Consider the following 27,382-nt stretch of genomic DNA (forward strand, 5'->3'; position numbering starts at 1 on the left):
TCTCTCTCCACGGAGTGGGGAAATGTGAATGTGAGGAACTGCACACTGGCTCTTCAGCTTCTTTCCGGAAGTGATTCACAGCATTTCCACTTAACTTCTTTGGTCAAAGCAAGTGCAAGTCACATGACAACGCTAATGTAACCAGGTAGAGAAGTGCAATCCTGGCTTGTATCTCTCCCAGAAGGAAAGAAAATCCAAAACATTTGTGAAGAGCAATAATAACAACTCTATGTGTGTGTGTGTGTGTATGTGTATGTCTGTATGTCTGTGTGTATCTACTCTGCATTCATCCAGTAGGAATTAAGTAGGATTCTATGGTTAAATAACTTAGAGGAGCTAGAAACTTGCTCAGCTTTCTCAGATTTTATACAAGTGATATGAAGGATCACTCAAAATATATCCTTTTTGTATTCTCATGGCAGATCTTCAGTAAACTGTTGTGGAGTAAATTAAACAACTTCAGAAGGGATAACTAATTTATTTTATTATTATTTTTTTGGCTGCTTTGGGTCTTTGTTGCTGTGCACAGGCTTCTCACTGCAGTGGCTTCTCTTGTTGCGGAGCACGAGCTCTAGGCGTGCGGGCTCAGTAGTTGCAGCACGTGGGCCCTAGAGCGCGTGGGCTTCAGTAGTTGTGGCACATGGGCTCAGTAGTTGCGGTGAGCAGGCTCTAGGGTGCGTGGGCTTCAGTAGTTGTGTGCTCGGGCTCAGTAGTTGTGCCTCATGAGCTTAGTTGCTCCACAGCATGTGGGGTTGAGTGGGGGTTACTTTTCGTTGCGGTGCGCGGGCTTCTCATTGCAGTGGCTTCTCTTGTTGCAGAGCATGGGCTCTAGGCAAGCAGGCTCAGTAGCTGCAGCATGCGGGCCCTAGAGCACATGGGCTTCAGTTGTGGCATGCAGGCGCAGTAGTTGTGGCTCATTGGCTTAGTTGCTCCATGGCACATGGGATCTTCCCGGACCAGGGATTGAACCCGTGTCCCCTGCATTGGCAGGGAGATTCTTAACCACTGTGCCACCAGAGAAATCCTGATAACTAATTATTGGATTAGCCAAAAAGTTCCTTCGGTCTTAAAGTAAAAATAAAAGACACATTTTTCATTTTCACCAAGAACTTTATTGAACAACGTATTCACCCTTCTGTTCCACTACCTTCCGCCATTTCAGGCAACGTCATAATTCCATCTTCCCAAAACTTTTTATCTTTTTGAGCAAAGAACTATTCCAGGTGTCTTTTACAGTCTTCCAGGGAATTGAAATTTTTTCCATTAAGAGAATTTTGTAAAGACTGAAATAAATGGAAATCCGAAGGTGCAGTGTCTGGTGAATATGGCAGATGAATCAGAACTTCCCAGCCAAGCTGTAACAGTTTTTGCCTGGTCATCAAAGAAACATATGGTCTTGTGTTATCCTAGTGGAAGATTTTGTGTTCTCTGTTGACTAATTCTGGATGCTTTTCGTCGAATGCTGCTTTCAGTTGGTCTAGTTGGGAGCAGCACTTGTTGGAATTAATCGTTTGGTTTTCCGGAAGGAGCTCATAATAGAGGACTCCCTTCCAATCCCACCATATACACAACATCACCTTCTTTGGATGAAGACCAGCCTTTGGTGTGGTTGGTGGTGGTTCATTTCACTTGCCCCACGATCTCTTCCATTCCACATTATTGTACAGTATCCACTTTTCATCGTCCATCACAATTTGTTTTAAAAACGGAACATTTTCATTACATTTCAGTAGAGAATCGCATGCGAAAATGCAGTCAAGAAGGTTTTTTTCTCTTAACTTATGTGGAACCCAAACATCAAAGCGGTTAACATAACCAAGCTGCTGCAGATGATTTTCAGTGCTTGATTTGGATATTTTGAGTATGTCGGCTATCTCCCACGTGGTATAATGTTGATTGTTCTCAAGTAATGTTTTTATTTGATCACTGTCAGTTTTAACTGGTCTACCCAACCGTGGAGTATCGTCCAGCGAGAAATCTCCAACATGAAACTTCACAAACCACTTTTGACATGTTCTATCAGTCACAGCACCTTCTCCATACACTGCACAAATCTTTTTTTGCATTTCAGTTGTGTTTTTACCTATCTTGAGATAATACAGCTATATGCTGAAAATGTTGCTTTTTTCTTCCATCTTTAATATTAAAATGGCTACACAAAAATTCACCAATTTTGTTAAGTTTTCTTTTTTTTAATGCACGCTGATATGATAGCCGTCACAATACAATCTAACAAAATTGTTTCTAATGAAGTTAAAGACAACTAAGCACTACTAGAGCCATCTTACGGAAAAAACCAAATGAACTCTTTGGCCAACCCAATACTAAAGAAAGAAAAAAAAAAGGATTAAGGGAAAGCATCAAGTTTTATAAATTCCTGTCTCTAACTTTATTTTGAGCCAGCATTCATATTTTAAGTATAAGTAAAAATTACTTTTAGTTGGGACTTAACTTGAAGTGATTTTTTTAGGCTTTTTATTCTTTTTAACATAACTGTTGACAAAATATTTCTTGCTTTTTAAATGTGTTTTATATAACCTTGGGTTATGTACTTTTTTGGTGAATTTTTGTTTTTTATATTATATTGAACATACAATTAAATATAATTTGTTTTAAAAAATGAGTTTTATGGCTAACTTTTCAGAAAAATTATGAGTCATCTATTCCTTACAATAAAGTATATACCTTCTTTGCAGGAAATGTAAACATCTTCATGAATATACTTAAATATAAGACACTGTTAATTACATTTGCTTTATTACTAATATATGTTATAGTTGCAGAAGTGATACAGCTGTAGTTTAGTTAGAAGCTAAAAATGTTCAGTCAGTCTGTCGTTTCATGCAACAATCACGTTTTAAGTGGGACTCCCTGAAGGTCTTCAAATATGGGTAGTACATTGCCTTCAAGAATTTTATATTCTTGAGAACAGCTTATATAAAATAAAGTAAAAAATTAATGTCCCTTTATCATTCTGTATTTACAGACCTCTAAGTCAATGGTTTTAATTCCTCTTTTAATACATTTTAATATTAAATATTTTAAAGATTATGAGAAGTCATGGGACTCTGTCTCGAGTGACTTTGCTTTGGAGCATAGACTCTGATCCTGATGGCGATCTGGCCTTCACCTCTGGCAACGTCACATTTGAGATTGGACAGAAGAGTGCCAACATCACAGTGGACATACTGCCTGATGAAGATCCAGAATTGGATAAGGCATTCTCTGTGTCTATCCTCAGTGTCTCCAGTGGCTCTTTGGGAGTTCATACTAATGCCACATTAATAGTTTTGGCTAGTGATGATCCTTATGGGGTCTTCATCTTTTCTGAGAAAAATAGACCTATTAAAGTGGAGGAAGCCACCCAGAACATCACGTTGTCAATAATAAGGTTAAAAGGCCTCCTGGGAAGAGTCAAAGTCACATATGCAACAGTGGATGATATGGAAAAACTGCCTTATTTTCCACCTAATTTAGCCAGAGCAACTCAAGGAAAAGACTATATTCCAGCTTCTGGATTCGCTCTTTTCAGAGCCAATCAGAGTGAGGCAACAATAACTATTTCAATTTTGGATGATGATGAACCAGAAAGGTCGGAGTCTTTGTTTATTGAACTGCTCAACTCTACTTTAATAGAGAAAGTACAGAATCGCCCAAGTAAGTAACCATTAGTGTGTTGTTATTATTATTAGAGGTAAGAATCCTGAAACAATAAATTAAGAATTTGGTATAGTAGAAAATTCTATAAAAATAATAAGTTCTAACTTTGAAAGCATCTTCTTACAAAAGTTTATCGATAAGGCAAATGGAAGTGGGACACTTGAAAACATGAAATCATGTTTTAAAAGCCTGTTACATTCCCAGACTAAATTTTTAGAAGTGTCTGTGTAATCCAGTGTAACTGATCTCTAGTACTATTGTACTTGATGTTGTAGCTTCCAAAACATTCTGGAATCAATCTGGGGATTCCAAGGACAGTCCTAGTAGCAAGATCCTGAGTCTCTTTCACCTTGATCCACTCTGGAAGATTCCTTAAACAACAGAGTCTCTTTGTATTAGTGAGGAGCATGAGTGAGGATCTGGCAACTGCATGAGGGAAGTGGGGGGACAGGGCTATGTAGTAGTAAGAAATCCTGGAAATTTTGTGGGTCACCGTGAGAGCTGAGAAGAAGGCAGTGGTTGGGGATAAGAATGAGGAATGCAGAGTGACCCGTGTTGGGCAGAGGATCTGGCGCAGCGGCTTCTATTGGAACACAGCAGCCTCTACCCCTGGGGTTGTGGCTCAGTAGCTTTGTAGAGAGAGGGGGGCTACTAGTTGAGAGCAGGGCCTGAGCTTGGGGAGCTAAAGGTAGTTATTGCACTATAGCTTGTTCATTAGTCATATCTCTCTGCGAAGACGTATAACTTTAGAAAGGGGGTTTTAAATAAAGAGAAGAATCTAGATTTCCTGGAACAAGACAACAAGGAAAGGAAGAATGGTGATATTAATTTAATATCAGTTTTAGGATAATATTTGTAAATATTTATAAATGTAATACAGTAAATAAATCTGTATCTAACAATATAATAAAACCTTCTTAAGGAAATTGGAATTAAATAGTCCAAAGAGTAAAATTAAAAAAAAAAAAAAAATTTAAGATCTGCATGTTGACTGTGTTCTGCCATATAGATTAAGGTTTCTTACAAGTAAATTTCTTCACCTTACTGATATACTGTATAGTGAGCACCATTCTTGCCCACAGTGTAATTGTAGTCCAGGGTTATAGAAGGAAATTTACTTTCTAGGACAACTGCTAGCATTAAATTTTCAGGTTACAGTCAAGGTTAAAATTCTCACACAATAACCCATCCCTTTTTTTCTTAGCAAGATTTAGCATCAGTTATAATAGCAAATACATTGAAAAAAACCCCAATAATTAGTCTTATTAAGTAAGAATTATAAAATATAGCCCTGTTTTCAAGGAACTCACAGTTTATTGAGTGAGCTAGAAATAAAACCGGGAGGGAGGATCGCATATAGCAGTGGCTAGGAGCGATGGTTGCTGGTGCAGATAACTTAGGTTCAAGTGTATAGTAATAAATTGTTGCCCATAAACTTTTAAAGCCCCAGTTTCCTAATCTACAATACAGAATTATTATAGGGCTTAAATATCATAATATATGTGAAAATGAATACAGTGTCTGGCACGTGGTAAGCATTCAATAAATGTGAACGATTATTATTAATAAAGTGGTATATGCAAAATATTAATGTGCTGTGGAATGGGAGAAACAGTCAACATGTATTTATGCTTGATATGTTCTTGGAACCATGCAGCATACTTGGGGCGATTCAGAATAGGTATAAGCTATGATGTGAAATAATTAAAGGACAATTAAGTGCATTAGAAAGAAAACAGTAAATGTCATTAGAAATGAAGAAAAAGAACAATTAAGTGCAAATCTATGTGATATTGTCTCCATTTTAATAGGCAAAATCAGTGTAGGACCTGATAGGGTCTCTGTACTCTGCTCTGAGTGTAATCATCAACCTTCAGGAGAGCAGTGTGAGAAGACTGGTGATGAACAGGCGCAGGGCAGGATGAACAGTCGTGGATGATTGAAGGTTTGATGAGGAATTGCATATAGAGAGCAAGAGATTAGACAAACCCTTACATGATGCCTCTTAATTGTGTCCAGCAGGTACTATTCTAATGCCTTAGCTTACTTCCTCAACATCTTTGTGCCCTTGATTCCACATCTGTAAAATGTGGACAGTGTTACCCACCACACAGAGATGGTATGGGAATTAAATTCCTGGATGCAAGAAAAGTGCTTAGAACAATGCCTTTTGAATAGGCCATACACAGAAAATGTCATCTGCTTCTACAACTCTGTGTTACTGCCATTTTTTTCCAATGTAGTTAAATTTAATTGTTATATTGATTTATAGTTTTGTGTTTTTAACTGTATAATTTAGTGCAGTCTGGGCCTGTATCATTGAAATTAAATTGTGTCATTACTTGTTTTGACAAGGGTGCTAGTTGGAATTGAATCTAGAAAGTAAATCAGGAAGTTTGTGGAGGGTCCTAAATACCTTCAAAATAAGTTTTGCTCTCTCTAAAATCAGTGCAAGTAAGAAGAGAGTCTTAAAAGTAGGCTTAAAAGCATAGCCTTAAAGTATAGCCTTAAAAGCCTAAGTGAGCACACTATTATAGCAGCGTTGGGGTAGCATGACTCTGCTTTCTGGACGAGGTAGTTGCATGACTATTAACTGAGATGGGGCAGGGGGAACAGGTTTATGAGGAAGCACAGTGAAGCAGGGAGAGAGGCAGTAATTGAATTAGAGTGTGATGATTTTCAGCTCCTCTTTGAGGGCAAGTAACTAAATTACTTACCTACTCAATTTTGTAACTGTAGTGCCTTTAAAAAAATTTATGGCATGCTGGTAACTAATTAAAAGAGCATAATTCTGTAGGTTTCATCATTTTCTGTTATCATATTTTGCAAAGTGATGATTAATTATACTCTAATCATTTTTTTGCCTTTTTACAGGTTTCCAATAGTTATTAAAATAATTCTTGTAGGGTAACTATTCCTTTGCTATAATACAAATCTCCCTAGAAGTTATAGGAGAGTAGGGACTTTCCATGTAGTTTATTTTTGTATCCCCAACATCTAGATTAGTGCTGGTACATAGTAAACGATAAATATGTTTTTGCTAAAAATAGTAGAAAACACAAAATGATTATCCCATTTGGCTGATGGATCTTGCCGAGGCTTTTTAAAAAAATTTTTTATTGAAGAATAGGTGATTTACAATGTTGTGTTAATTGTACAGCAAAGTGACTCAGTTATACATATATATACATTCTTTTTCATCTTCTTTTCCATTATCGTTTATCACAGGATATTGAATACAGTTCCCTATGTTATACAGTAGGACCTTGTAGTTTATCCATTCTATATATTGGCTGAGGCATCTTGATGACTTTTGGCCAGTTCTTAGAATTTTGATGTATTAGTTTTTCTTCTGTCTTTCAGTTCCAAACTCTCCATGCCTTGGGCCTAAGGTAGAAACTATTGCTCATCTAATTATCATTGCCAATGATGATGCGTTTGGAATTCTTCAGCTCTCAGCACCAATCGTTCGAGTTGCAGAAAATCATGTTGGACCCATTATCAATGTGACTAGAACAGGAGGAGCATTTGCAGATGTTTCTGTGAAGTTTAAAGCTGTGCCAATAACTGCAATAGCTGGTGAGAAAAGACATCTAAGGAGCAGTGAAGTGTTTTAGAGGGAAATTGTATCCTTGATTAACAAAGCCCCTCAAAGATGTAGTTGAAAAAATCAACTAGAAAGCAATAATACCCTTGAATGTTTTCAAGGCACAGACCTAGAGTTTTTATTATATACGACATTGATTTTGTAGAATTTGTGAAAACTGTTGGCAAATTGTATATGAATTTAAAAGCTTTGATGACCCAAATATGCACAAACCAATGAAAAGTAAACCAAGGAAAGCATTGTTAGGCTTTCTCTGTGTGTACTTTTAAGGTTTTTGGAAGGGATTCATGTGTAAATAATACTGAAGAATACAGGATAAAATGTGCAGCCATATGATTGCAGTGCTTGGCAACAGTCTTGTCTCTCAACTCATTTATCTTGCTTATTTATTTATTTATGAAGAACATGGTAGAGGCAATGATTAGCATTAACTATTTTATGTATAAGCAAAAGGATTTCATTGCCAAATGCAAACATTAGGAGACAGCCGTCTTTGGTAGTGCAGTTATAGCATCTAGAGGGAGATTTGCCTAAGAGCTATTCAATCAGAACCTTTCTAGTGTGCACTCAAAGGACGTGAGTGTGAATGGATGGGATAACATGATTGATTTTTTTGAAATAAATCATCTGGATGTGATACTTGCTTGAAAAGACAATGAACCAGGCTCACCTAGTCCTTAAATGACATGTGTGTAAGGGGTGGGGTGAAGAGGGGTAGCTCAGAGGAGTGCCTATCTGTAAGGGGCTTTACACATTGGCAGATGGTGAGGGTTGATCACTGTTCTAGAAAATCAGCACCCAAATTCCATAGGAAGCCTCTCTCTTTTCCTCATTCACTTTTTGACCAGAGACAAAGCCACCCGAGTGGTATGCAGTAGCAGCTTTTAATCCAAATTTGTAGAAAATTTCATAGTTTCCAACCATAGGATTGATGACGCTGACATGCCCGTCTCTGTGCAGCACTGTAATTTATCTCCCCAGTGAGATCAGAAATCTAGTTTTGCTCTTTGTTTTAAGGTATCTTACACATTTTTTTTACTGTTGTAGATAAGGGGCCATCTTGCAGTAATGAATGACTCTCTGTGTTCATGTGCATATCCATATCCATATGTATATGTCTGTGTCTATATCTGTATCATCTATATGTGCATATGGCAAATAGAACACATATGTATACATCTTTCTAAAAATGAAGAAATGAACTTGAACAACCCGGATGTCTTTTTCATTATTTTGTTGTATGAAACCCATTTTTTTCTTGCAAGAGAGGTAAATCTTGTTTAGAATAAATGTAGTCTCTATCCTCAAAAAAGTCTTTCAAAGTATGTCCATGGAATGTGATATGTCATAGTATTTCCCTAGAGTATGGGATGTTTATTATCATATACTGGAATAGGTCTTAGCATTTTTCCTTTTTGTCTTTATAGGTGAAGATTATAGTATAGCTTCATCGGATGTGGTCTTGCTAGAAGGGGAAACAAGTAAAGCCGTGCCAATATATATCATTAATGACATCTACCCTGAGCTGGAAGAATCTTTTCTTGTGCAACTGCTGAATGAAACAACAGGAGGAGCCAAACTAGGGGCATTAACAGAGGCGATCATTATTATTGAGGCCTCTGATGACCCCTATGGATTATTTGGTAATGAGACTAGTTTGTGTCTCTCTTTTACTTGTCTGTATAGATTCATACATTCCTTTATTTTTAGAGACTCAGAATTGATTTGATCTTGTTTCCTTTTAACCTGCTATTACTGATACATAGGGCACCTATGTATGCTCACTAGCAGTGGTTAGTAAACCTAGCAGTGTTTAGAAATCAACCTCACAGCATAAATCTGGAAATCATACGCTTTTAGGCTTTTAGGTCAGATCTCGTTCCTAGATGTGTTTTGTGAAGTTTAGACAATTCTTTAAAAAACTAATTTAATTCACAGAAATTTGTACAAAAATCTGTATTTCTGGCCTATCTTTATAGTAGAAAAATATGGTGACATCAAGGTCCTTTCCTTCATAGCATCAGTCTTAGGAGAAAAATAGCAACTGCCAGGCTTGTCCCATTGCAGTTAGCCCCCGAACTCACTAGACCTACTTCACTTATGACTGGTATATTCCTGACCTCTGTGGACATCTGAGTTTATGCTTTCTGCTTCTATCATAATGAAAAATAATTTGGAAAATTTGGCAGGCCTGACCAATTTGTATCACAGCACGTTTCTCTGATTTTGTAGGGTTTAGCTTCTTAGATTGCTTAGGGGAAAAAAAGAATCAACTGTAGGATGGCAATTGGTTTGCTCTACGTTGACTTAGTTTCACTTTGTATTTGAAATTATCTCTGCTTTGCCCTTTAGGTTTTCAGATTACTAAATTTATTGTAGAGGAACCTGAGTTTAACTCAGTGAAGGTAAACCTGCCAATAATTCGAAATTCTGGGACACTCGGCAATGTTACTGTTCAGTGGGTTGCCACCATTAATGGACAGCTTGCTACTGGCGACCTGCGAGTTGTCTCAGGTAATGTGACCTTTGCCCCTGGGGAAACCATTCAAACCTTGTTGTTAGAGGTCCTGGCTGACGACGTTCCGGAGATTGAAGAGGTGAGAGGAATGGCTACTCTAGAATGACACTGTAAAACATATCTTGTCTTATAGTGACTAGAACAGATGGCTGTTATTGTGACATTTATAGAGGTGTCCGATAAATTATTTCTGCAAGAATGTTCAAAATATGGTAGTGTGTAAGTGATCCTTAGAGATAACAAAAAACAAGAATGTTCTAGAAATAGGTCTTGTACACATACTAGTTTACTAGTATAAGATTTTTTTGGTACAGTTATGTAATATTTTTCTACGTTTTGGTTAAATGATTAAACATGTATAGTCTGTCATAAGTTTTGCTGTATTGTTTCATATAAACTCTTAATTTGTATTCAGACTCCCTTTTGACTTGAGTGTGAGCCAGTCAGTCTTAATTAAGTGTAGATTTTGATTCTCCACTTATTCGTTTATTCTTTAGGATTTACTATGTGACAAATACCATGCTAGATTTATCTGCCTGATGTTTATTTTTCATTATGAAGAAGCAAGGTGGCAAATAAAGATAGAGCCTCAGTGGGGAAATTGATTCATCACTAACATATATTGGCTGAAGATAATTTTATTTTATTAAATTCAAGTATTAAAAGCTGGAGCTCATAAAATTACGTTTAATAGCATTTATTCTTTAATAGTGTCAAATTTTTGTAGAAGGGAAGTCCATAAAATTTCTTTTTGGGTGCTAATTGTGTCATTACTCACTTCTTAAATATTAGATATTAGTTAATACATACATAACATTTCTCTTTCCTTTTCTCTAAATTTAGATATGAAAACCTAAAAACTTATCATAAATTTCTCTAAATTTATGATATGTTTTTAGTTTTACATTTTATCAGAGAATTTTCATTTATGAGAATGTGGGAAATAAAGCATAATAAATGAACTATTCATAAAACACATATGCAGTGTTCTCCCTAAGTAAAAAAAAAAAAAAGGGTATAGGGATTAAAAGTATATTATTGAAGTGGTAAACATAAACAGGCATCTTAAAATTGATTCACAAGATTGTATAACAGAATATTAAGGAACTTAAACAGCCTGTATTTCTTCTGTGCAATCATGCTCTATTGTTAAAAGTTGGTGATGGATTGTTCTGTTACGTGTTGGGATTGTAAATGTAACGGAGGAGTTTCTTTGAGTCCATTTATATTTTACTCCATTTTGTTCTTGTACTTGTATTGATAGTTTTGATTTTTTTTTTCCTGAATCATTTTTATTCTAATTTCAGAACCGGGATTCTGTTAAGGAAGTTTTCACTGTATTTTTAGGTTATCCAAGTGCAACTAACTGATGCCTCTGGTGGTGGTACTATTGGGTTAGATCGAATGGCAAATATTATTATTCCTGCCAATGATAATCCTTATGGTACAGTAGCCTTTGTTCAGTCGGTTTATCGTGTTCAAGAGCCTCTGGAGAGAAGTTCCTGTGCTAACATAACTGTCAGGAGAAGGTATATGAGATGGCTACTTGTATCTGGCGGGGGAGGGTGATGGGACTTGTGGGGTGGTGGGAAAGGATCTCTTACACAATCAAATAAAGTTTGGTAGTTTTTATAGAATGTAAATTATTTTACAGGTTGTTATAATTTGTTAATTGAATTATGCCTATTAATATAAAGAGCTCATTGTATCTATCATACCTTTTATTAGTGAAATGGATTATACGTCATTGGGCTTTCTAGCCCCAGACATTTATTGCTTTAATTGGTGATGTGTTTGAATTAGAACTTACATACAACTGGCTTCTAAATTAAAGAACATTCAGATGCCATATGAAGTGGTTGACTTTCAGGTTCTGTTTTGTCTGGATTTCTTTTGTGAGGCAGCATCCGGTTCACTGAGCTCCTTCAGAAATAGAAAATAATTGGTCTTGTGGCAAGTAGTTACATTTCCTTAAAATGTACTCATGTTGGTATCATTGTTACTTTGTTTCAGTGAAAGCTAGTAATGAAGATTCATTTTCTAAGTCTTTGACAATTCTGAAATGGATATGATTTGCGTATCTTGCAAGATATTTTCATAGCTTGGTTAAAAATAAGTAGTATTTGATTGAAAACGAGCCAGATTTCCTTACATGAGAAAACACAATGCGAAAGACAAATGTAATTAAGAAACATGGTTGTGTTTGCGCTAGTCCTTTATCCACTTAAAAAAAAAAAAAGTGAAAACCACAATCAGCGTTCTCTTCTCTATTATGTAATCCACAGATTGCTTTGAGTGCTTAACCTGTCTTTTAATTGTCACTCCACATTTTAGCGGAGGGCACTTTGGTCGGCTGTTGTTGTTCTACAGTACTTCCGATATTGATGTAGTGGCTCTTGCAGTTGAGGAGAGTCAAGACTTACTGTCCTACTATGAATCGCCAATTCAAGGGGTGCCTGACCCACTTTGGAGAACTTGGGTGAATATCTCTGCAATGGGGGAACCCCAGTATACCTGTGCCACTTTGTGCCTCAAAGAACACGCGTGCTCAGCGTTTTCCTTTCTCGGTGCTTCTGAAGGCCCCCAGTGTTTTTGGATGACATCGTGGATCAGCCCAACTGTTAACAACTCAGACTTCTGGACCTACAAGAAAAACATGACCAGGGTAGCGTCTCTTTTTAGCGGTCAGGCTGTGGCTGGTAGTGACTACGAGCCTGTGACAAGGCAATGGGCCGTAATGCTGGAAGGTGATGAATTTGCAAATCTCACAGTTTCTATTCTTCCCGACGATTTCCCAGAGATGGATGAGAGTTTCCTGATTTCTCTCCTTGAAGTTCATCTTATGAACATCACAGCCAGTTTTAAAAACCAACCAACCATAGGACAGCCAAATACTTCTACAGTTGTCATAGCATTAAATGGTGATGCCTTTGGAGTGTTTGTGATCTACGGTATTAGTCCCAATACCTCAGAAGATGGCTTATATGTTGAAGTTCAGGAGCAGCCCCAAACCACAGTGGAGATGATGATCCACAGGACAGGGGGCAGCTTAGGTCAGGTGACAGTCGAATGGCGTGTTGTTGGTGGAACAGCTACTGAAGGTTTAGATTTTATAGGTGCTGGAGACATTCTGACTTTTGCTGAAGGTGAGTGATGGTTCTAAATGGATTTCAGTTCCCCCTGGTAATGTCATTATAGTCAGTTTTTATGACAAGGTTCATATGAATTTTTACTGTATACATTCTTGCTAATATGTAAAAGTGAATGATGGTTTTGAAATAATAGTAGTTGGCTTGTTAATGGTTGACATGACATATGTAGGCCCATGACATAGGGCCCTACATGTGTATCTTTTTAGTTTATTAAAAAAGATTTTCAGGGAATGTGAGAATTTTATCCCTTTTATGTGTGGTAGCAGAGCCTTTAAGGAAGTGTAGAGACAACTGTAAAGCAACTTTTAATTTTGTAAGGGAAGTTACAAGAATGAGCCGTGTAGCTACAACCAAATGTGGGTAAGAAGTATTGGTAGCTAGGAAAATGGGTACTAACTAGGAAGCTTTTTCATATGCACTAGACAAATCAGGATAAACCTCCAAAGAAAATAATTTGTAAGTATAAATAGCATAAACTTTGGTGACTTGATTCATATTAAATTAAGCCTAGTGGTAGATCAACTTATAATACTGTTCTTAGACTTGGATGGAACCACTATTTTAAATTTTCATGAACAATGAAATTACAGAGAACTTGGACAGTAATTAGAATTAGGGTCAGATTCACTGATTCTTTTCCAGGGTTGGCTGAATCATTTATATTTGAAAATTTCAAAAGTTCATATATTTAAAGTAGTTTTCTTTGGGTAGAAGAACGATATCTTTACTGAGATCATTATTTAAATCCTGATTTAGGCAATTATAAATTCCATATAGTTTTTTAACATAGTGTTTTTCTGATTGAAAAGTAATATTTATTCATGAAAACTTCAGGTTATACAACAAAATGAAGGAAGTAAATGTTATTCACAATTCCAGATCTTAGAGCAATTCATTGCATCTTTTATCATTTAATTTTAATGCATATACTTTTTTGGAAACAGTAGTCAGGGGTCATGATACATATAGATTATATACTTTTTGAAACATCTAATAAGCATTATATTTTAGAGTAAATTTTAAAAATAATATAAAACTTCTCAAAAATGATTATTTCCTAGTAAATGGTTTTGGGAACAATGGAATAATGATCTGCTTGATGCATGGGGTTGTGTGTGTGCACAGGTTAGTAACTGGTAACATTTCTCCCTATTTCAAAGGAAATAATGAGATTTGAGGAGGGAGTGGAGATGAAAATTTAAAGTTAGATTTTTTTAGTGGCTTTGGTAACAATAAAGAAGTTATCATATAAAGTAGTGGCATTATACAAATTAGTATTACCTTGAATTGTAACTGTAGAATCACACAAAATGGATTATATTTTATAGTTAACCTAGATTCTCAGATAATACATACTCTCTTGAGGCAATCTTGACACTGAATTGATAAAATATACCAGGGTCGTGAGAGAGAGAACATGCATTCACATTCATTTTCTCCTTTCTCCTGCCTTTTCTCACCCTTTCAACCTCTTTCCAGAAAGTGGCAAAGAATTAGATGGGGAACACTGTAGGTGAACAGCAGAAGCAGTGTTGGGTTTGGGGGTTTTCAGTGATGCCCTATCTACTAGTGGGGTCCTAGACCAAATTGCAAAGTAGATTGCTTGGCCCTTGTTGCTGTTATGCGTCCCTTTGAATTCCTTTTCTGCCTCCTTCCCTTATTGCCCAAATCCTGGAGACTAGTATTTGATGTTGTCATCTCATGTGGCTCCCCGAAGACTTATCCCATTTAGGTGGGTTCTCTTGCTCAGAATTTACCATCCTTTTCTGTTTCCCATTTTGACCACTATTCCCTAAGTGTTCCTGGTCTTTCAGGGAAGTTTTGGCTTGATTACCTGAAAATCATTCATGGTAACGCCAAAATGAGAATGAGACCCCACTTTCCAGAGGGAACTGTTTCTAAACAGTAGATGCTTCAGAACCTCTTCCCCTAGCTAGGTCATGGTTCTAGGCTAAAGACCAGGAAGTAAAACCATGATTCCTTGAAATAATTCTACCCTTTAACTTTCCATAATTCAAAATGTCCTTTTCCACAGTCTGCCCATATTAATGAAATTTTTACAGTGTTTTATAGGTGAAAGGGTATACAGTCTAACATACAATATTTGCTTATAGTGGCATTAATACTGCTCATGGTATTGAACTGTTATAATTCACTCATGTATTTTTACTTAACTTTTTTTTTGAAGGAAGTTATCTTGGACCTTTGTGAATTCTCTATTGATGATTTTCTTACTTAGATTTTATTCCATTAATTCTTTATAGGTGAAACCAAAAAGATAGCCATTTTAACCATTTTGGATGATTCTGAGCCAGAGGATGATGAAAGCATCATAGTTAGCTTGGTGTACACCGAAGGCGGAAGTAGAATTTTGCCCAGTTCCGACACCGTCAGAGTGAACATTTTGGCCAATGACAATGTGGCAGGAGTTGTTAGCTTTCAGACTGCTTCCAGATCTGTCATAGGTCATGAAGGTGGGTTCCTTTTTTTGTTGAGCACATTCATTCTCTTTTCCATGGATGTCATTTTTTGTCTAGTTTTTTAAAGTTTCCCATTTTAAAAATACTTTCATTATTTTGTACAGCTGGATATGTTAATGTACATGGAGCTTATTTGGGAGAGGGCTGTATAGTGAACTGTTTAACTAGATTTAGGAGCCTCGCAGATTGGTATTGTGTTCTAGCTTGCCACTCCCCACTAGTGTGGTTTTAATGAAATTGGTCAAACCTAGGATGCTCAGCTTTCTCATCTGTTAAATGAAGGGAAATACTACTTCCTTTGTAGGTCTCTGTGTGAGGATTAAGTGGATAAATGTAAAGTGCTTAGCATGGTTCTGGGCACATAGTGTGTATGTGCTCAGTGGTAGCTGTTGATGTTAAATGATGAAATATTGGCTCTCTGTTCAAAAAAAAATAGCAGTTTCTGATCAGTGAATATTTTAGCCTGGATTTTATGTTTATATGTTTGTATATTTTATGAACAAAGTGCCAAACTAGAAAAAAATTATACAATGTCCTCTTTTCCCATAAAAAAACAGTAATTTCCTTGAATCTTAATATTGTACATCATTTACAGGGTTTACATTTATAGGCTACTTTTTGTTTAAACCATTATAGCAGTGTTTTTGTCTTTGAATAAGTCTGTTTGAGATAAAACTGGTATTTATAGTCTGTTTCACTATGATTTGTGTTTAAAATTAAAAAATAATTGTACCTAAAAGAGTTAAGAAATGAAAAGGATATAGATTATGCATTCGGACTTCGACTTTATGGATGAGAAAACTGAGACAGAGATTAAGGGACTGGGCAGAATCATATAGCGAGTTAGTGGCTGTGCTGGAAACTGAATGCATTTTCGTGTGCATCACCTTTTACCTTACTGTACTCCCAACTCGCAAGTTTATTTAACTTAATGAAAATATCTGAGCCATTTTCCAATACTCTTTCCTTTTATTAGCGGTTTAGAATCTCATGTTGTCATAGCAATAGTGAGTAAAAGTAACTAACAAGTTGCTATAAGTCAATCTAAAGACAGATCATCAACTCTCGAAAAATTATTTCTAGTATAATACAAGTAAAAAGTCACTGGAAGAGAAGTTAATCTCAATAATAATGACAACAGCAATAACACTTACCGAGTGTTTTCTGCATGTCAGACATTTTACATCCATCATTTCACTTAATTTTAACAACAGGGCTATGAAGTGGGTATGACGATATACACCAGATTTTCACACAAGGAAACTGAGAATGTTAGAGGGATTACCCAGCACATAGTTATTCATGGTGGGGCTTAAACCTAGTGTTGTCTGAATCCAGAGCTTATGCTATAGGGCACCTTGTGAGAAGAAACTTGTTTTGCTTGAACATACATCTACTGCAGAACCCGACAATGCAGGAACGTCGGGTAAATATTTCAAGATTTGAGTTGGAAGAATAATGAATTTGAGTAACAGTGTCCATGTGAGAGGAGGAAATTTGGTGAGAGAATCTGACTCTATCTTAAGCTAGGGGTGGAAATTGGATTTTTAGAGATAATCGTTGAAATCAGGAAAATTAAAAATCTAAAATTAAGATCTTAGTGGATAGAGGAAGAAAAGCAAGTTGTCAAGGATGGAGCTATGTGGGACACCAGGGTAAGGTGCTGGGACAGGCAAAAGGCAAAGGGGAGGCTTCCCTGGTGGCGCAGTGGTTGAGAGTCTGCCTGCCGATGCGGGGGACACGGGTTCGAGCCCTGGTCTGGGAAGATCCCACATGTCGCGGAGCAACTAGGCCCGTGAGCCACAATTACTGAGCCTGCGCGTCTGGAGCCTGTGCTCCACAACAAGAGAGGCCGCGACAGTGAGAGGCCCGCGCACCGCGATGAAGAGCGGCCCCCGCTTGCCGCAACTGGAGAAAGCCCTCGCACAGAAACGAAGACCCAACACAGCTATAAATTTAAAAAATTAATAAATTAATAAATAAATAAATAAATTACTTAAAAAAAAAAAAAAAGGCAAAGGGGAAAGGGGAAAGAAGGCTCTGCCAGAGAGGTGGGAAGAGACCAAAATAAGAATGTGTTTTCATTAGTTACCAGAAGAAAGTAACCAGCGTGTCTCGTACTAACATGGGCAACAAGTGAGATTAGATTTCCAAATGGGCTAGAGGGAACGGTAGTAACTGCAGAGAAATTTTAAAGGAGAACTTGGCATGGAAAGCAAATAACTAAGGATAACAAAAGACAAGACTGTAGAAGCCTTGGGGGCAGTGCTCCTCAAAGTACTGTCCTCAAGCTGACGTCTGCACACAAAGTGTTTGCTTTTGGTTTGTGACAGGATAAGTTTGAAAATTGAAAGAATCTTTTCTAGAGACTTTTATAACGATTTCATTTTGCTGTGATATCTATGGGCTTACGTTTTGTATGTGTATTCTTTTTGCCATTTAACTTATCTAGTCATTTATTTTATTGTGTTTTACAAAAATGTCAGTTTATGATAGATCAAGGAAAACAAAACAAAACAAAACAAAAAACAGACAAAAAACCCCTTGTCTGGGACTTCCCTGGTGGTCCAGTGGTTAAGAATCCACCTGCCAATGCAGGGGACACAGATTTGAGCCCTGGTCTGGGAAGATCCCACATGCTGCGGGGCAACTAATCCCGTGCGCCACAACTACTGAGCCTGCGCTCTAGAGCCTGCACACTGCAACTACTGAGCTCACGTGCTACAACTACAGAAACCCATGCGCCTAGAGCCAGTGCTCCACAACAAGAGAAGCCACCACAATGAGAAGCCTACACACCGCAACAAAGAGTAGCCCCTGCTCACTGCAACTAGAGAAAGCCCGCACACAGCAACAAAGACCCAGCGCAGCCAAAAAAAAAAAAAAAAGTGCTCAAAGCAGAAAAAAGCCAACCCAGAATTCTATACTAGTGAAAACATTTGTCAAGAATGAAAGTGAAATAAAGATATTTTCAGATAAAAGAAAACTAAAAAAAAAAAAAAAAATTATTAAAACAAAACAAAACCCTTGTCCTTCACTGCATTAGGGGTGAGAAGCACTGCCTTAGGGGATACTGTTTGTTGGCTCTGAGAGCAAGGAAAGGAGAAAAATTGGAGAAACCAGATTAAAGCGTAGAGTATTTTGGACTTGCTTTGTTTTGTTGAAGAAATATAGAGAAGAAGGTAATGTAGAAGAAGAGAATAAAAGTGTTAGTGGCATGGGGGATATAAATAAGTACAGGGACCAGAAAGGATTAGATTTAAGGGAGGACACAGAGCTGGACTAGGTATGTGATTTTCAGCAATATGATGGGATTTTTTTTTTTAAGAATACAAAAATATTTGGATGTCCAGGATCACTTGAAGGGCATTTTAACTGTAAAGGAGCTAGCGTCATTACATGCATCCTACGGGAGTCTGGGTGATGACAGTGGTGGTGGGTTGGAGGCTCTGAAGAAACCCAGGCTCTTGTGCTGAGCAAGGAAACTGGGGAAACTGCATCTTGGGGAAACTGCAGGGTCTTGGCACCTGTGTTCTCTTTCACCTGAACGCACTTAACACCTGAAAACCAGATTATGGTCTCTTTAGTCTCCAACAGCTAAATATCTGCAGGGGATGCAAAGAGGAAAAATGATTAGTCATTAAAACACGTGGTCCAAGTGTGTTATTGGTTTATCTATCAAAAGCGTATCCTATCTGCTTCATCATATCAATCTATGAGCATGATTTTGGTACAGGAAATAGAACAATGAATTGCTTTCATTAATCAGTACTCTCTAGAATTTTTACATTTTCTAAATAAAAATTGGGAGGAATTTCTATTTTTTTTAATTTACTTTTCTTTCCCTTTCCTCCTAAACCTTTTCCTAGAGTCTAAATTAATTTTCTTTTTTCAAAAACATTATGTCTAACCTCAAGAATTCAGTATTTTGTGCATGTATTCTTTGTACTACTGCAAAATTGCCTAGAGAAATGTATATCAAGCAGATGTTTACAAAACTGAAAACTTCATTGTGATTCTTCAAAGATAACTGCTAAAGAAATGGGGTAAAAAAATCATGCCATGTAGGCTTTTGACAATGTTAACATTGCTTTTGACTTAGTGTTGGAGTTTAATTTATGTGATTAGATTTAAAATGTGGACAATGCTGAACTTCTGGCTCTAGAATACATTTTCATTTCATGGGGAGGAATTGCCTTAGTGTTTAACAGTGTATTGAATTCTGTAGAATCCTATTTCTACATTTTTGTCCTAAAGCAATTGGACAGATGCCCAGTGGTAAATATTACTTTCTTTCAAACGTAATGGGCAGACTTTAGAAATATAGGACAATAGATTTTTACTGTGGTTGCAAAGTATGTATAAATGCGCTCTTTATAAATCTGTGTTAAACGTTTCACTTCACACATCTCTGCAGCATCATAATCATGTCATGTTCAATGGATTTAAAATTTCTCCTTTTCTCAGAGACAGCATGTATTTTTTCTAGGTAAAGATTTGAACAAGAGATGTGATTCTTTAAAAATATATATCGAACTGCTATATTAGAAACACTCAACTTTTTTTCTTATTGACAGTTTGTGTTTCATATTATTCGTATCCCTGTAATTGTTTTAACTCATTTTCTATTAATTGTAGAGCACAATCAGTTTGGATGGTTCCTGTATACCACGTATACATGAATCTATTAAAACATATTTCCTGTATTTTAGTTTTCCATTATTTTTATACACATTGTAGTTGACGTTTGTCTTTGTAAAAACAATCCTGATTTGTTTTAGGAAGAAATACACGAAATACTCTGGGTTATTAAAATGAATTTTATATTCATATTTCTTATTTGTGTTAGTCTAAGTCTAGAACCCATATGATAGATCTTCCTTTTTTTTGGTCTTTTATGGCCGTGCCACATGGCATGTAGGATCTTAGTTCTCAGACCAGGGATCGAACCCATGCCCCCTGCAGTGGAAGTGCGAAGTCTTAACCACTGGACCTCCAGGGAAATCCCTTTTTTTTTTGGTCTTAGATCTTCTGCTTAGAGTTAAAATGTATCACCCATTTTTGGTGGACTCTAGATTTCATATCAAGATGATCTTCCAGGAATTAGTCAGACTCTTTAGTGGGGGGAGGGCCCTCTCTAGGTCTTCATTCTGGGCAAAAACTAGAAGGCAGTGTGGTAAAATATTGGCTATCTGAAAATTTTACCTTCCTTCTTTAGGACCTATCTTCTGTCCTTCCCTTGTATTTAGAAGACTGAGCACTTGTTTCTAATTTTTTCCTTTTCCTATGTTCTTTGACTCCTCCTCTAGGTAGAAGGTAGCTTTCTGGTAATTCTTCCTAGAAGGTTTTTTTTTTTTTTAAATAAATAAATTTATTTATTTATTTATCTTTGGCTGTGTTGGGTCTTCGTTGCTGAGCGTGGGTTTTCTCTAGTTGCGGTGAGTGGGGGCTACTCTTTGTTATGGTGTGTGGGCTTCTCACTGCGGTGGCTTCTCTTGTCGCGGAGCACGGGCTCTAGGCGCGTGGGCTTCAGTAGTTGTGGCTCGTGGGCTCTAGAGCGCAGCCTCAGTAGTTGTGGCGCATGGGCTTAGTTGCTCCGTGGCATGTGGGATCTTCCCGGACTAGGGGTCGAACCCTTGTCCCCTGCATTGGCAGGCGGATTCTTAACCACTGCAACACCAGGGAAATCCCTAGAAGGCATTTTAAATGGACCTGATTCTTGGCAGTCTGCCTTAAAGAGGCAGTTAATACATCTATTTTGATTCTTAGGAAAATCTTCACACTATTTATGCTGTTGACGTGATTTTTAATAGGCTCATGAAATTATGTGTTTAAGGAATACTTGGTTTACCTTTTATTTGTGTGTGTGTTGTGCTTCAAATTGTGTTTCTTGTAATATTTTCTTGCAAGTTAAATTCTTGCATGGTAACATTAAATTTTCAAAGGTGATATTAAGTGGTATTAGACTGAGCATTTTTACATGTAATAAGTTTGTAGGAGGATTTTACTTTTTCCTCTCCTTAGCATTTCATCTTTAGTTTTGCCTTTAATGGTGTATTTATTCCCAAATCTCTATGTACCATCTTACAACCATAATTTTTTTTATTATGATATTTACAGGTTCCCCTTCAACATGGATTTTCATTGACCTACATTATTTTTTTGCCACTTGTATTCCCACTGCATTTTTAGCACTTGTTCAAACTTCTATAATTTTCATTTTGAAATATTACTAGGTTTTGTGATTTAAAAAAAAATTGAAAACCATGACTCTGTATACCTGTTTATTTGGGTCACCAGACAACACTGTAGGTGAAAGAGCTTAATAACTCCAAGGTTCTCTCTCTCTGGCATTCAGTAATAAACCCTTGAGAAATTCTGCCTGGTATACAATAGAGAGACTCCAGGGTTTCATTGTAGTGCCTGTGTTTTATTCATAGGAGTTATATAAGTATAAAAATTTTAAATTGCATGGCAATTATGGCTGATTGTACCCATTCTTTCAGTTATATCCTAACCTTTGGACACTCTGATTTCTAATAACATTTCCTTTATGTTTCAAAAAAAACCATCCAAGTCATAGTCTGCTATTGTGATAGCAATTAAAAATTTTTTTTTATATTGAAACATTTTAAAATGTATACATTAAACATTGAACTGTTTTAGGAAATTTTATTTAGAAGTCTTCCTGTTTTTGCTTTCTTATATTTTCTGCTGTCCCAAAATAATTTATGTAATAAATGTATTAAAGTTATGTATGCTTAAATTTAGTATGAAAATTTTATTTTGTTTTTTAGTAATTGAAATAAGATAATCTCTAAATTAATGAATTTATGATATTTTAAGAAACCTTTCTATTAGAAATAATTATTTAACTTTATTATTTTAAAAATTTAAAAAACTGTGGTAGTTAAAACATATTTGGAAAGGGTGTTAGTATTTTACTGTGTTGTTGCTACTCTCATTTAAAAGTGTCAGAAGTGTGTATTTGGATAACTAACTAAAAGTGATATTTTTAATGAATATGCATGGATTTCAACTATATGTCTATGCTGTAAGGATGTATTCTTTAAAGCCTTTTAAACATGAATTCATTTATCTTTTAATAATTATTAGTTTTTAGTAATATAGTTCATTAATGTACCTAAACTTCTGTTCATCATCATAAAACTTTTGAATTCAACATATTTTCAGCAAGACACGTGGCCATCACCAGTACTCCCTAGGAGCTTACTTTTCACTTCCAGCAATTTAGAAGAAATGACTTTTATGATTTTCTTCAATTTTACAAAATATTACATGAGGATAAAAGCCAGGAATGGAAAGTATCTAAAATGCCTCATTTATCCAGGAAGGATAGCTGTAACTTCGGTGAAGTTACAGAGGTTGATATACAGATTTGACACCTTTCCCTTGTATTTCTTTTTATAAAACAAAATCGTTGATGGTATATGTAAGTTACAATTTCAAGAAATGTGATTTTCAGGTATTTGCAAGCATTTTTATGCATGCATTGTGTAAAATCACATTGCATACCAGTGTAAGGAATTTTTGTCCTTTTGGGAAGTGAAGGAAGAATTTACTTGTGTTATTACTAGTTTTGACCATGAGGACTTAATTATTTTCTTTAATTTACAGAACGTTTATGTTCTGGTGCATGTTTTGGAGTGTATAAAAGTTTGTGTTTTCCATTTTAACGTGTGCTTTTGTAACTTTTACATATTAAACTTCCTGAAGTTCTACTAAATGGAAGTATTTAGAAGTGGGATAAGCAATAATGTGTTAATAAACAATAAGCATGTATAAAGCTTCTAGAAAATTGCAAACAGAACAGGTTTGTAATGTTCTTGGAAAAGGTACTGTAGTAGTTGCATGTTTGGGATTTGGGTTTTGTTGACTTCAAATGTTAAGCTCATTTTACATTAAACATTCATCAATCTGTACATTTCACCTGCAGGAGAAATTTTACAATTCCATGTGATGAGAACACCCCCTGGTCGAGGAAATGTTACTGTTAACTGGAAAATTATTGGGCAAAACCTAGAACTCAATTTTGCTAACTTCACCGGACAACTCTTCTTTCCTGAGGTAATACCACCAAGAAAAGCTTTACTGCAATATCTGGAGGTAACTGTGTTTTGTGAGGAAAATGGGAAAACTCTGGTTACATAATACAAAGATTAATAGAGATCCATGAGGGAGCTGCTTCCTTAGAAACCTAAAGGAAGAACATTACTCAAAGAATTTCTAAGACTTAAAGAGAGGGTTTGTTTTTCCATATGTACTAGGTAGATCTCCTTTAAGGAAACAGAAAAAGTTGACTTTGTATTTGAGGCAAGCCCTCTTGTTGCTTTCTTGCCCTCCCACTGTTGGTGTCAACTGTGTCATTCTGAAGATGATGAGTACCGCTTGTCCCTCTTCTCTTACCCCTCACTGTCTTGGAACTTTCAATGCACTTGGAACTTAAATGTTTCACTGCTATGAAACAGCAAATATAGCCTGAGAAACAAATGTCTTTTTATCTTCTGTTCACACAGTATTTTTGAGGTTACATTTAAAGGCTCTTGCTGACAGTTTGAAAGAAGATGATGGTGGAAAATAACTATAAGAAAGCAGTTCTTGGGTAGAAAGTTAGCACTACTTTATTGTTTCTCTTCGTCTTCTCTTCTCCACGCTCACTTGATATGAATTCTTATTTGGTAAATTGTTTAATTCCTTTTCTCTTCATTTCCACTCCCTCAATATTAAGCCTAACCCCTATAACCTTCTGCCTTGAGGACTATATTTGACTTCTAATAACTGGTTTCCCTATAACACTGGTCTTCTTTTCCATACTCCAGTTTTTCCCATTAACCACTGCCATAGAAATCTCTCCAACTTATTGCTTTGTCTGGAATTTTCAATAGGGCTACATTGCTCACTAGATAAGATCTATATTCATGAGCTCAGCACTCAAAATCTTCCACAGTTGTTCCCTATCTACTTTAAGCCTGTTTTCTTATGAGTCAATGGTTTTTTATTTAATTTATTTTTTAAGCCACAGAACACTTTGTTTAAGTGAAAATATAGTTGGATGCACAATTTATAAGGCCAGTAAAAGCGGGAGATAGTTTGTGCTCAGTGACAGTAGAGGGATGAATTTCTTTCTGTTTGACATAGGGGTCATTGAATAAAACAATATCTGTGCATCTGTTGGATGACAATATTCCTGAGGAGAAAGAAGTGTACCAGGTCATTCTGTATGATGTCAGGACACAAGGTAATGCAGAGTTTAATTAAATTATTTTTCTGGTGTATTATTCTTTTCAGAAAAAAATAATAGTTGCTGTCTCTATATTTAACAGTTCGATGCATAGCGATTTTAAAAATGTTATTTAAATATCGTCTGCCCCATAACAATTTACATCCAAAAGAATCAGCTCAGAATGAAAATACTTATCTTTATGGATTCAGTTAAAACCTCTAAAAATTTTGCTAAATATTTCCTATGGAATAAAATATATTTCCAAAGGTAGAATTTAATGAAATTAATTTTATACTAAGCTGACCAATTTGGATTCTGAATCAGTTTTATGGATAAATTAGATTTACTGATTTGGGCAAGTTATCTGGGTATTTTCCTCAGTTTCTAATCAATTTCTGTAATTCAGATGACCAGTATAGCACGTAATGACAATAATAGGTCAAGCCAAAAAAAAAAAAAAAAAAAAAAAATTTGCTATCTAAGAAGAAAAAAAACTAAAAGGTAACTTCTGTTTGTTACCCTGAAGATTTCTGTTAGAGAAGTGAAAGTAACCACTTTCTGGTTACTTTAATATGTTTCAGAAGGTGGGGTTATATTTTAAGTATTTAGAGGTTAAGGTCAAGTCACTGTTAGATTTCTTGTGGTCCCTGACTTTCTTAGGAGTTCCACCAGCAGGAACTGCTCTGCTTGATGCTCAAGGATATGCAGCTGTTCTGACCGTAGAAGCCAGTGATGAACCACATGGAGTGTTAAATTTTGCTCTTTCATCAAGATTTGTTTTGCTACAGGAGGCTAACATGACAATTCAGCTTTTCATCAACAGAGAATTTGGATCTCTAGGTTTGTGTTACTCTAGAATGAATGGAGTTTCCAGGCAGGTGCTTTTTTAATATTCTACTAGGGTGGATGAAAGCCATTGCTAGAATAAATCAGGGACAGGAAAACAATGAATATTTCTTAATTCAGGACAGGACTTTATAACTTCTTTATTTTTGAAAGATTAAAGGAACTTATCTAGTGTCACAGAATGCTGTGCAACAAACAGTCATAAACTCTCAGCAGCATATGGTAATGGGCCAGCCGTGGGTGCACTAACTGAGCCTGGGCTTGGCTGGGGTGGCTGTATTCCATGTGTCTCTCATTCTTCTCCTGGCACCAGTAGAGGCACAAGAAGGCAAGCAAAGACATGCCAGACCCCGTAAGGTCTAGGCTCAGAACTAGCACACCATCACTTTTACCTTGTACTAGTAGCCAAAATAAGTCACACAGTCAAACTCAAAGTCTAGAGGTAGGCAGGGATGCCTTGCCCACAGTGCACATCACTGAGCCATTACATGGTAAAGGCCAAGAACAGAGGAAGGGGTGAGGAATTGGGGCCAATAATACAGCTACTGACGAGCTTTTAGGAAAGTCAGCAAGCTCATAATGAGATACTATTTTTTAACTTTAAATAATTTTAAAATCGCTTCCCATCCAATTCAATTAGGAGCCATTAATGTCACATATACCACAGTTCCTGGAATGTTGAGTCTAAAGAACCAAACAGAAGGAAACCTAGCTGAGCCAAATGTTGACTTTGTCCCAGTAATTGGCTTTCTGATTTTAGAAGAAGGGACAACAGCAGCAGCTATCAACATTACTATACTTGAGGTAAAACGCTTATTTTGCTATTACTGTATTAAACGCGAATAACCAGATAAAAAGTAGAAGTTGATTAAATGTTCTGGTGTCTTTAAATCAGCTTATTTCTTTTTGTGACTTTTTTTTTTTTTTTTTTTTAAATCACACAGGGGATTCTGTTCTTGTCTAGATAGGCTGGTCTGTTGTTGTGTATTTTATCACAGAAGCAACTTGTGATAAAGAAAATTTCCCTAGGGCAGTCCCGTTTAAGATGTCTTTGGCCTAAGAGATTCCAAAGGAGCATTTTGATTACTCCAAGGGATTCATTGGACCAGCAAAGCCATGTAGGTCAGCGACTTGGCTGTTAGGACCGGTTAAATTAGAGATAGTGAGAAACTCACTAGAGGCTGATGGTATAAAATGTGATTATGGTCAGACTTAAAGTAGTCATTTCTGACTGAAATTATGTTTTAAATGATTTTTCCTGTTGGGAAGTCTTGTGTTGTTTTGGGACTTAGTGTTTCAACTACCTAAATTCATTTCCAAGAAGTTTATGAAAATAGTACATATGGAGAGGGTAGGACATGGTGTGTGGGGTGGAGGGGTAAGGGAAGGGAGAAAGAGAGAGAATGAATATTGCCTTAGAAAAATAATTTTCAGTTACTATGTATTTTGGGGTTCTATTTTTTAAAGTTTTAATTTTCTCAGAGGCTCTTTACTTTTACAAAATTATAAGTACTGTAAACCATCTACCATCTGAAATCAGTAATTCTTATTTTGTTGATTACTGTGGCACTGTGACCTAGTATGGTAGTATGAGAACTCTAAAGCCGTAAGATGAAGGGTAATATTATTTCAGTACGTGACATACAACACAAGATTTGATAAAACTTTGAGGTAAGTCTTCTTCCAAATATATAATCTATTAATGTAATTGAATAAAAATAAATGGATTATTCCTTAGATACATTAGTTTTTAAAGCAGAAAATATATAGCCACCTTCAGAGGTCTGGTTTACAGTCTTGTTTTATGAACACAAGGTTTCAAAATTTCCTTTTTTCTCCCCAGGTTTTTGCAGTCGTTTCTGTTCTCAGAGTAGC

General features: G+C 36.3%; 1 protein-coding gene across 1 annotated transcript in view; it reads left to right on the top strand.

The window, feature by feature from the left end:
* Nucleotides 1-27,382, top strand: part of ADGRV1 (adhesion G protein-coupled receptor V1) — a 530,561-nt gene that overhangs the window by 80,839 nt on the left and 422,340 nt on the right. The window contains 11 exon segments of the mRNA XM_036847274.1: nucleotides 3,048-3,657; nucleotides 7,024-7,239; nucleotides 8,695-8,910; nucleotides 9,620-9,864; nucleotides 11,133-11,314; nucleotides 12,120-12,931; nucleotides 15,202-15,411; nucleotides 23,375-23,505; nucleotides 24,577-24,676; nucleotides 25,322-25,501; nucleotides 26,148-26,311. Of these exon segments, the coding sequence (XP_036703169.1) occupies nucleotides 3,048-3,657; nucleotides 7,024-7,239; nucleotides 8,695-8,910; nucleotides 9,620-9,864; nucleotides 11,133-11,314; nucleotides 12,120-12,931; nucleotides 15,202-15,411; nucleotides 23,375-23,505; nucleotides 24,577-24,676; nucleotides 25,322-25,501; nucleotides 26,148-26,311 (3,066 nt within the window).

This window comes from Balaenoptera musculus, chromosome 3 (genome assembly GCF_009873245.2).
Source record: "Balaenoptera musculus isolate JJ_BM4_2016_0621 chromosome 3, mBalMus1.pri.v3, whole genome shotgun sequence".
In the NCBI taxonomy this organism is placed as follows: domain Eukaryota; kingdom Metazoa; phylum Chordata; class Mammalia; order Artiodactyla; family Balaenopteridae; genus Balaenoptera; species Balaenoptera musculus.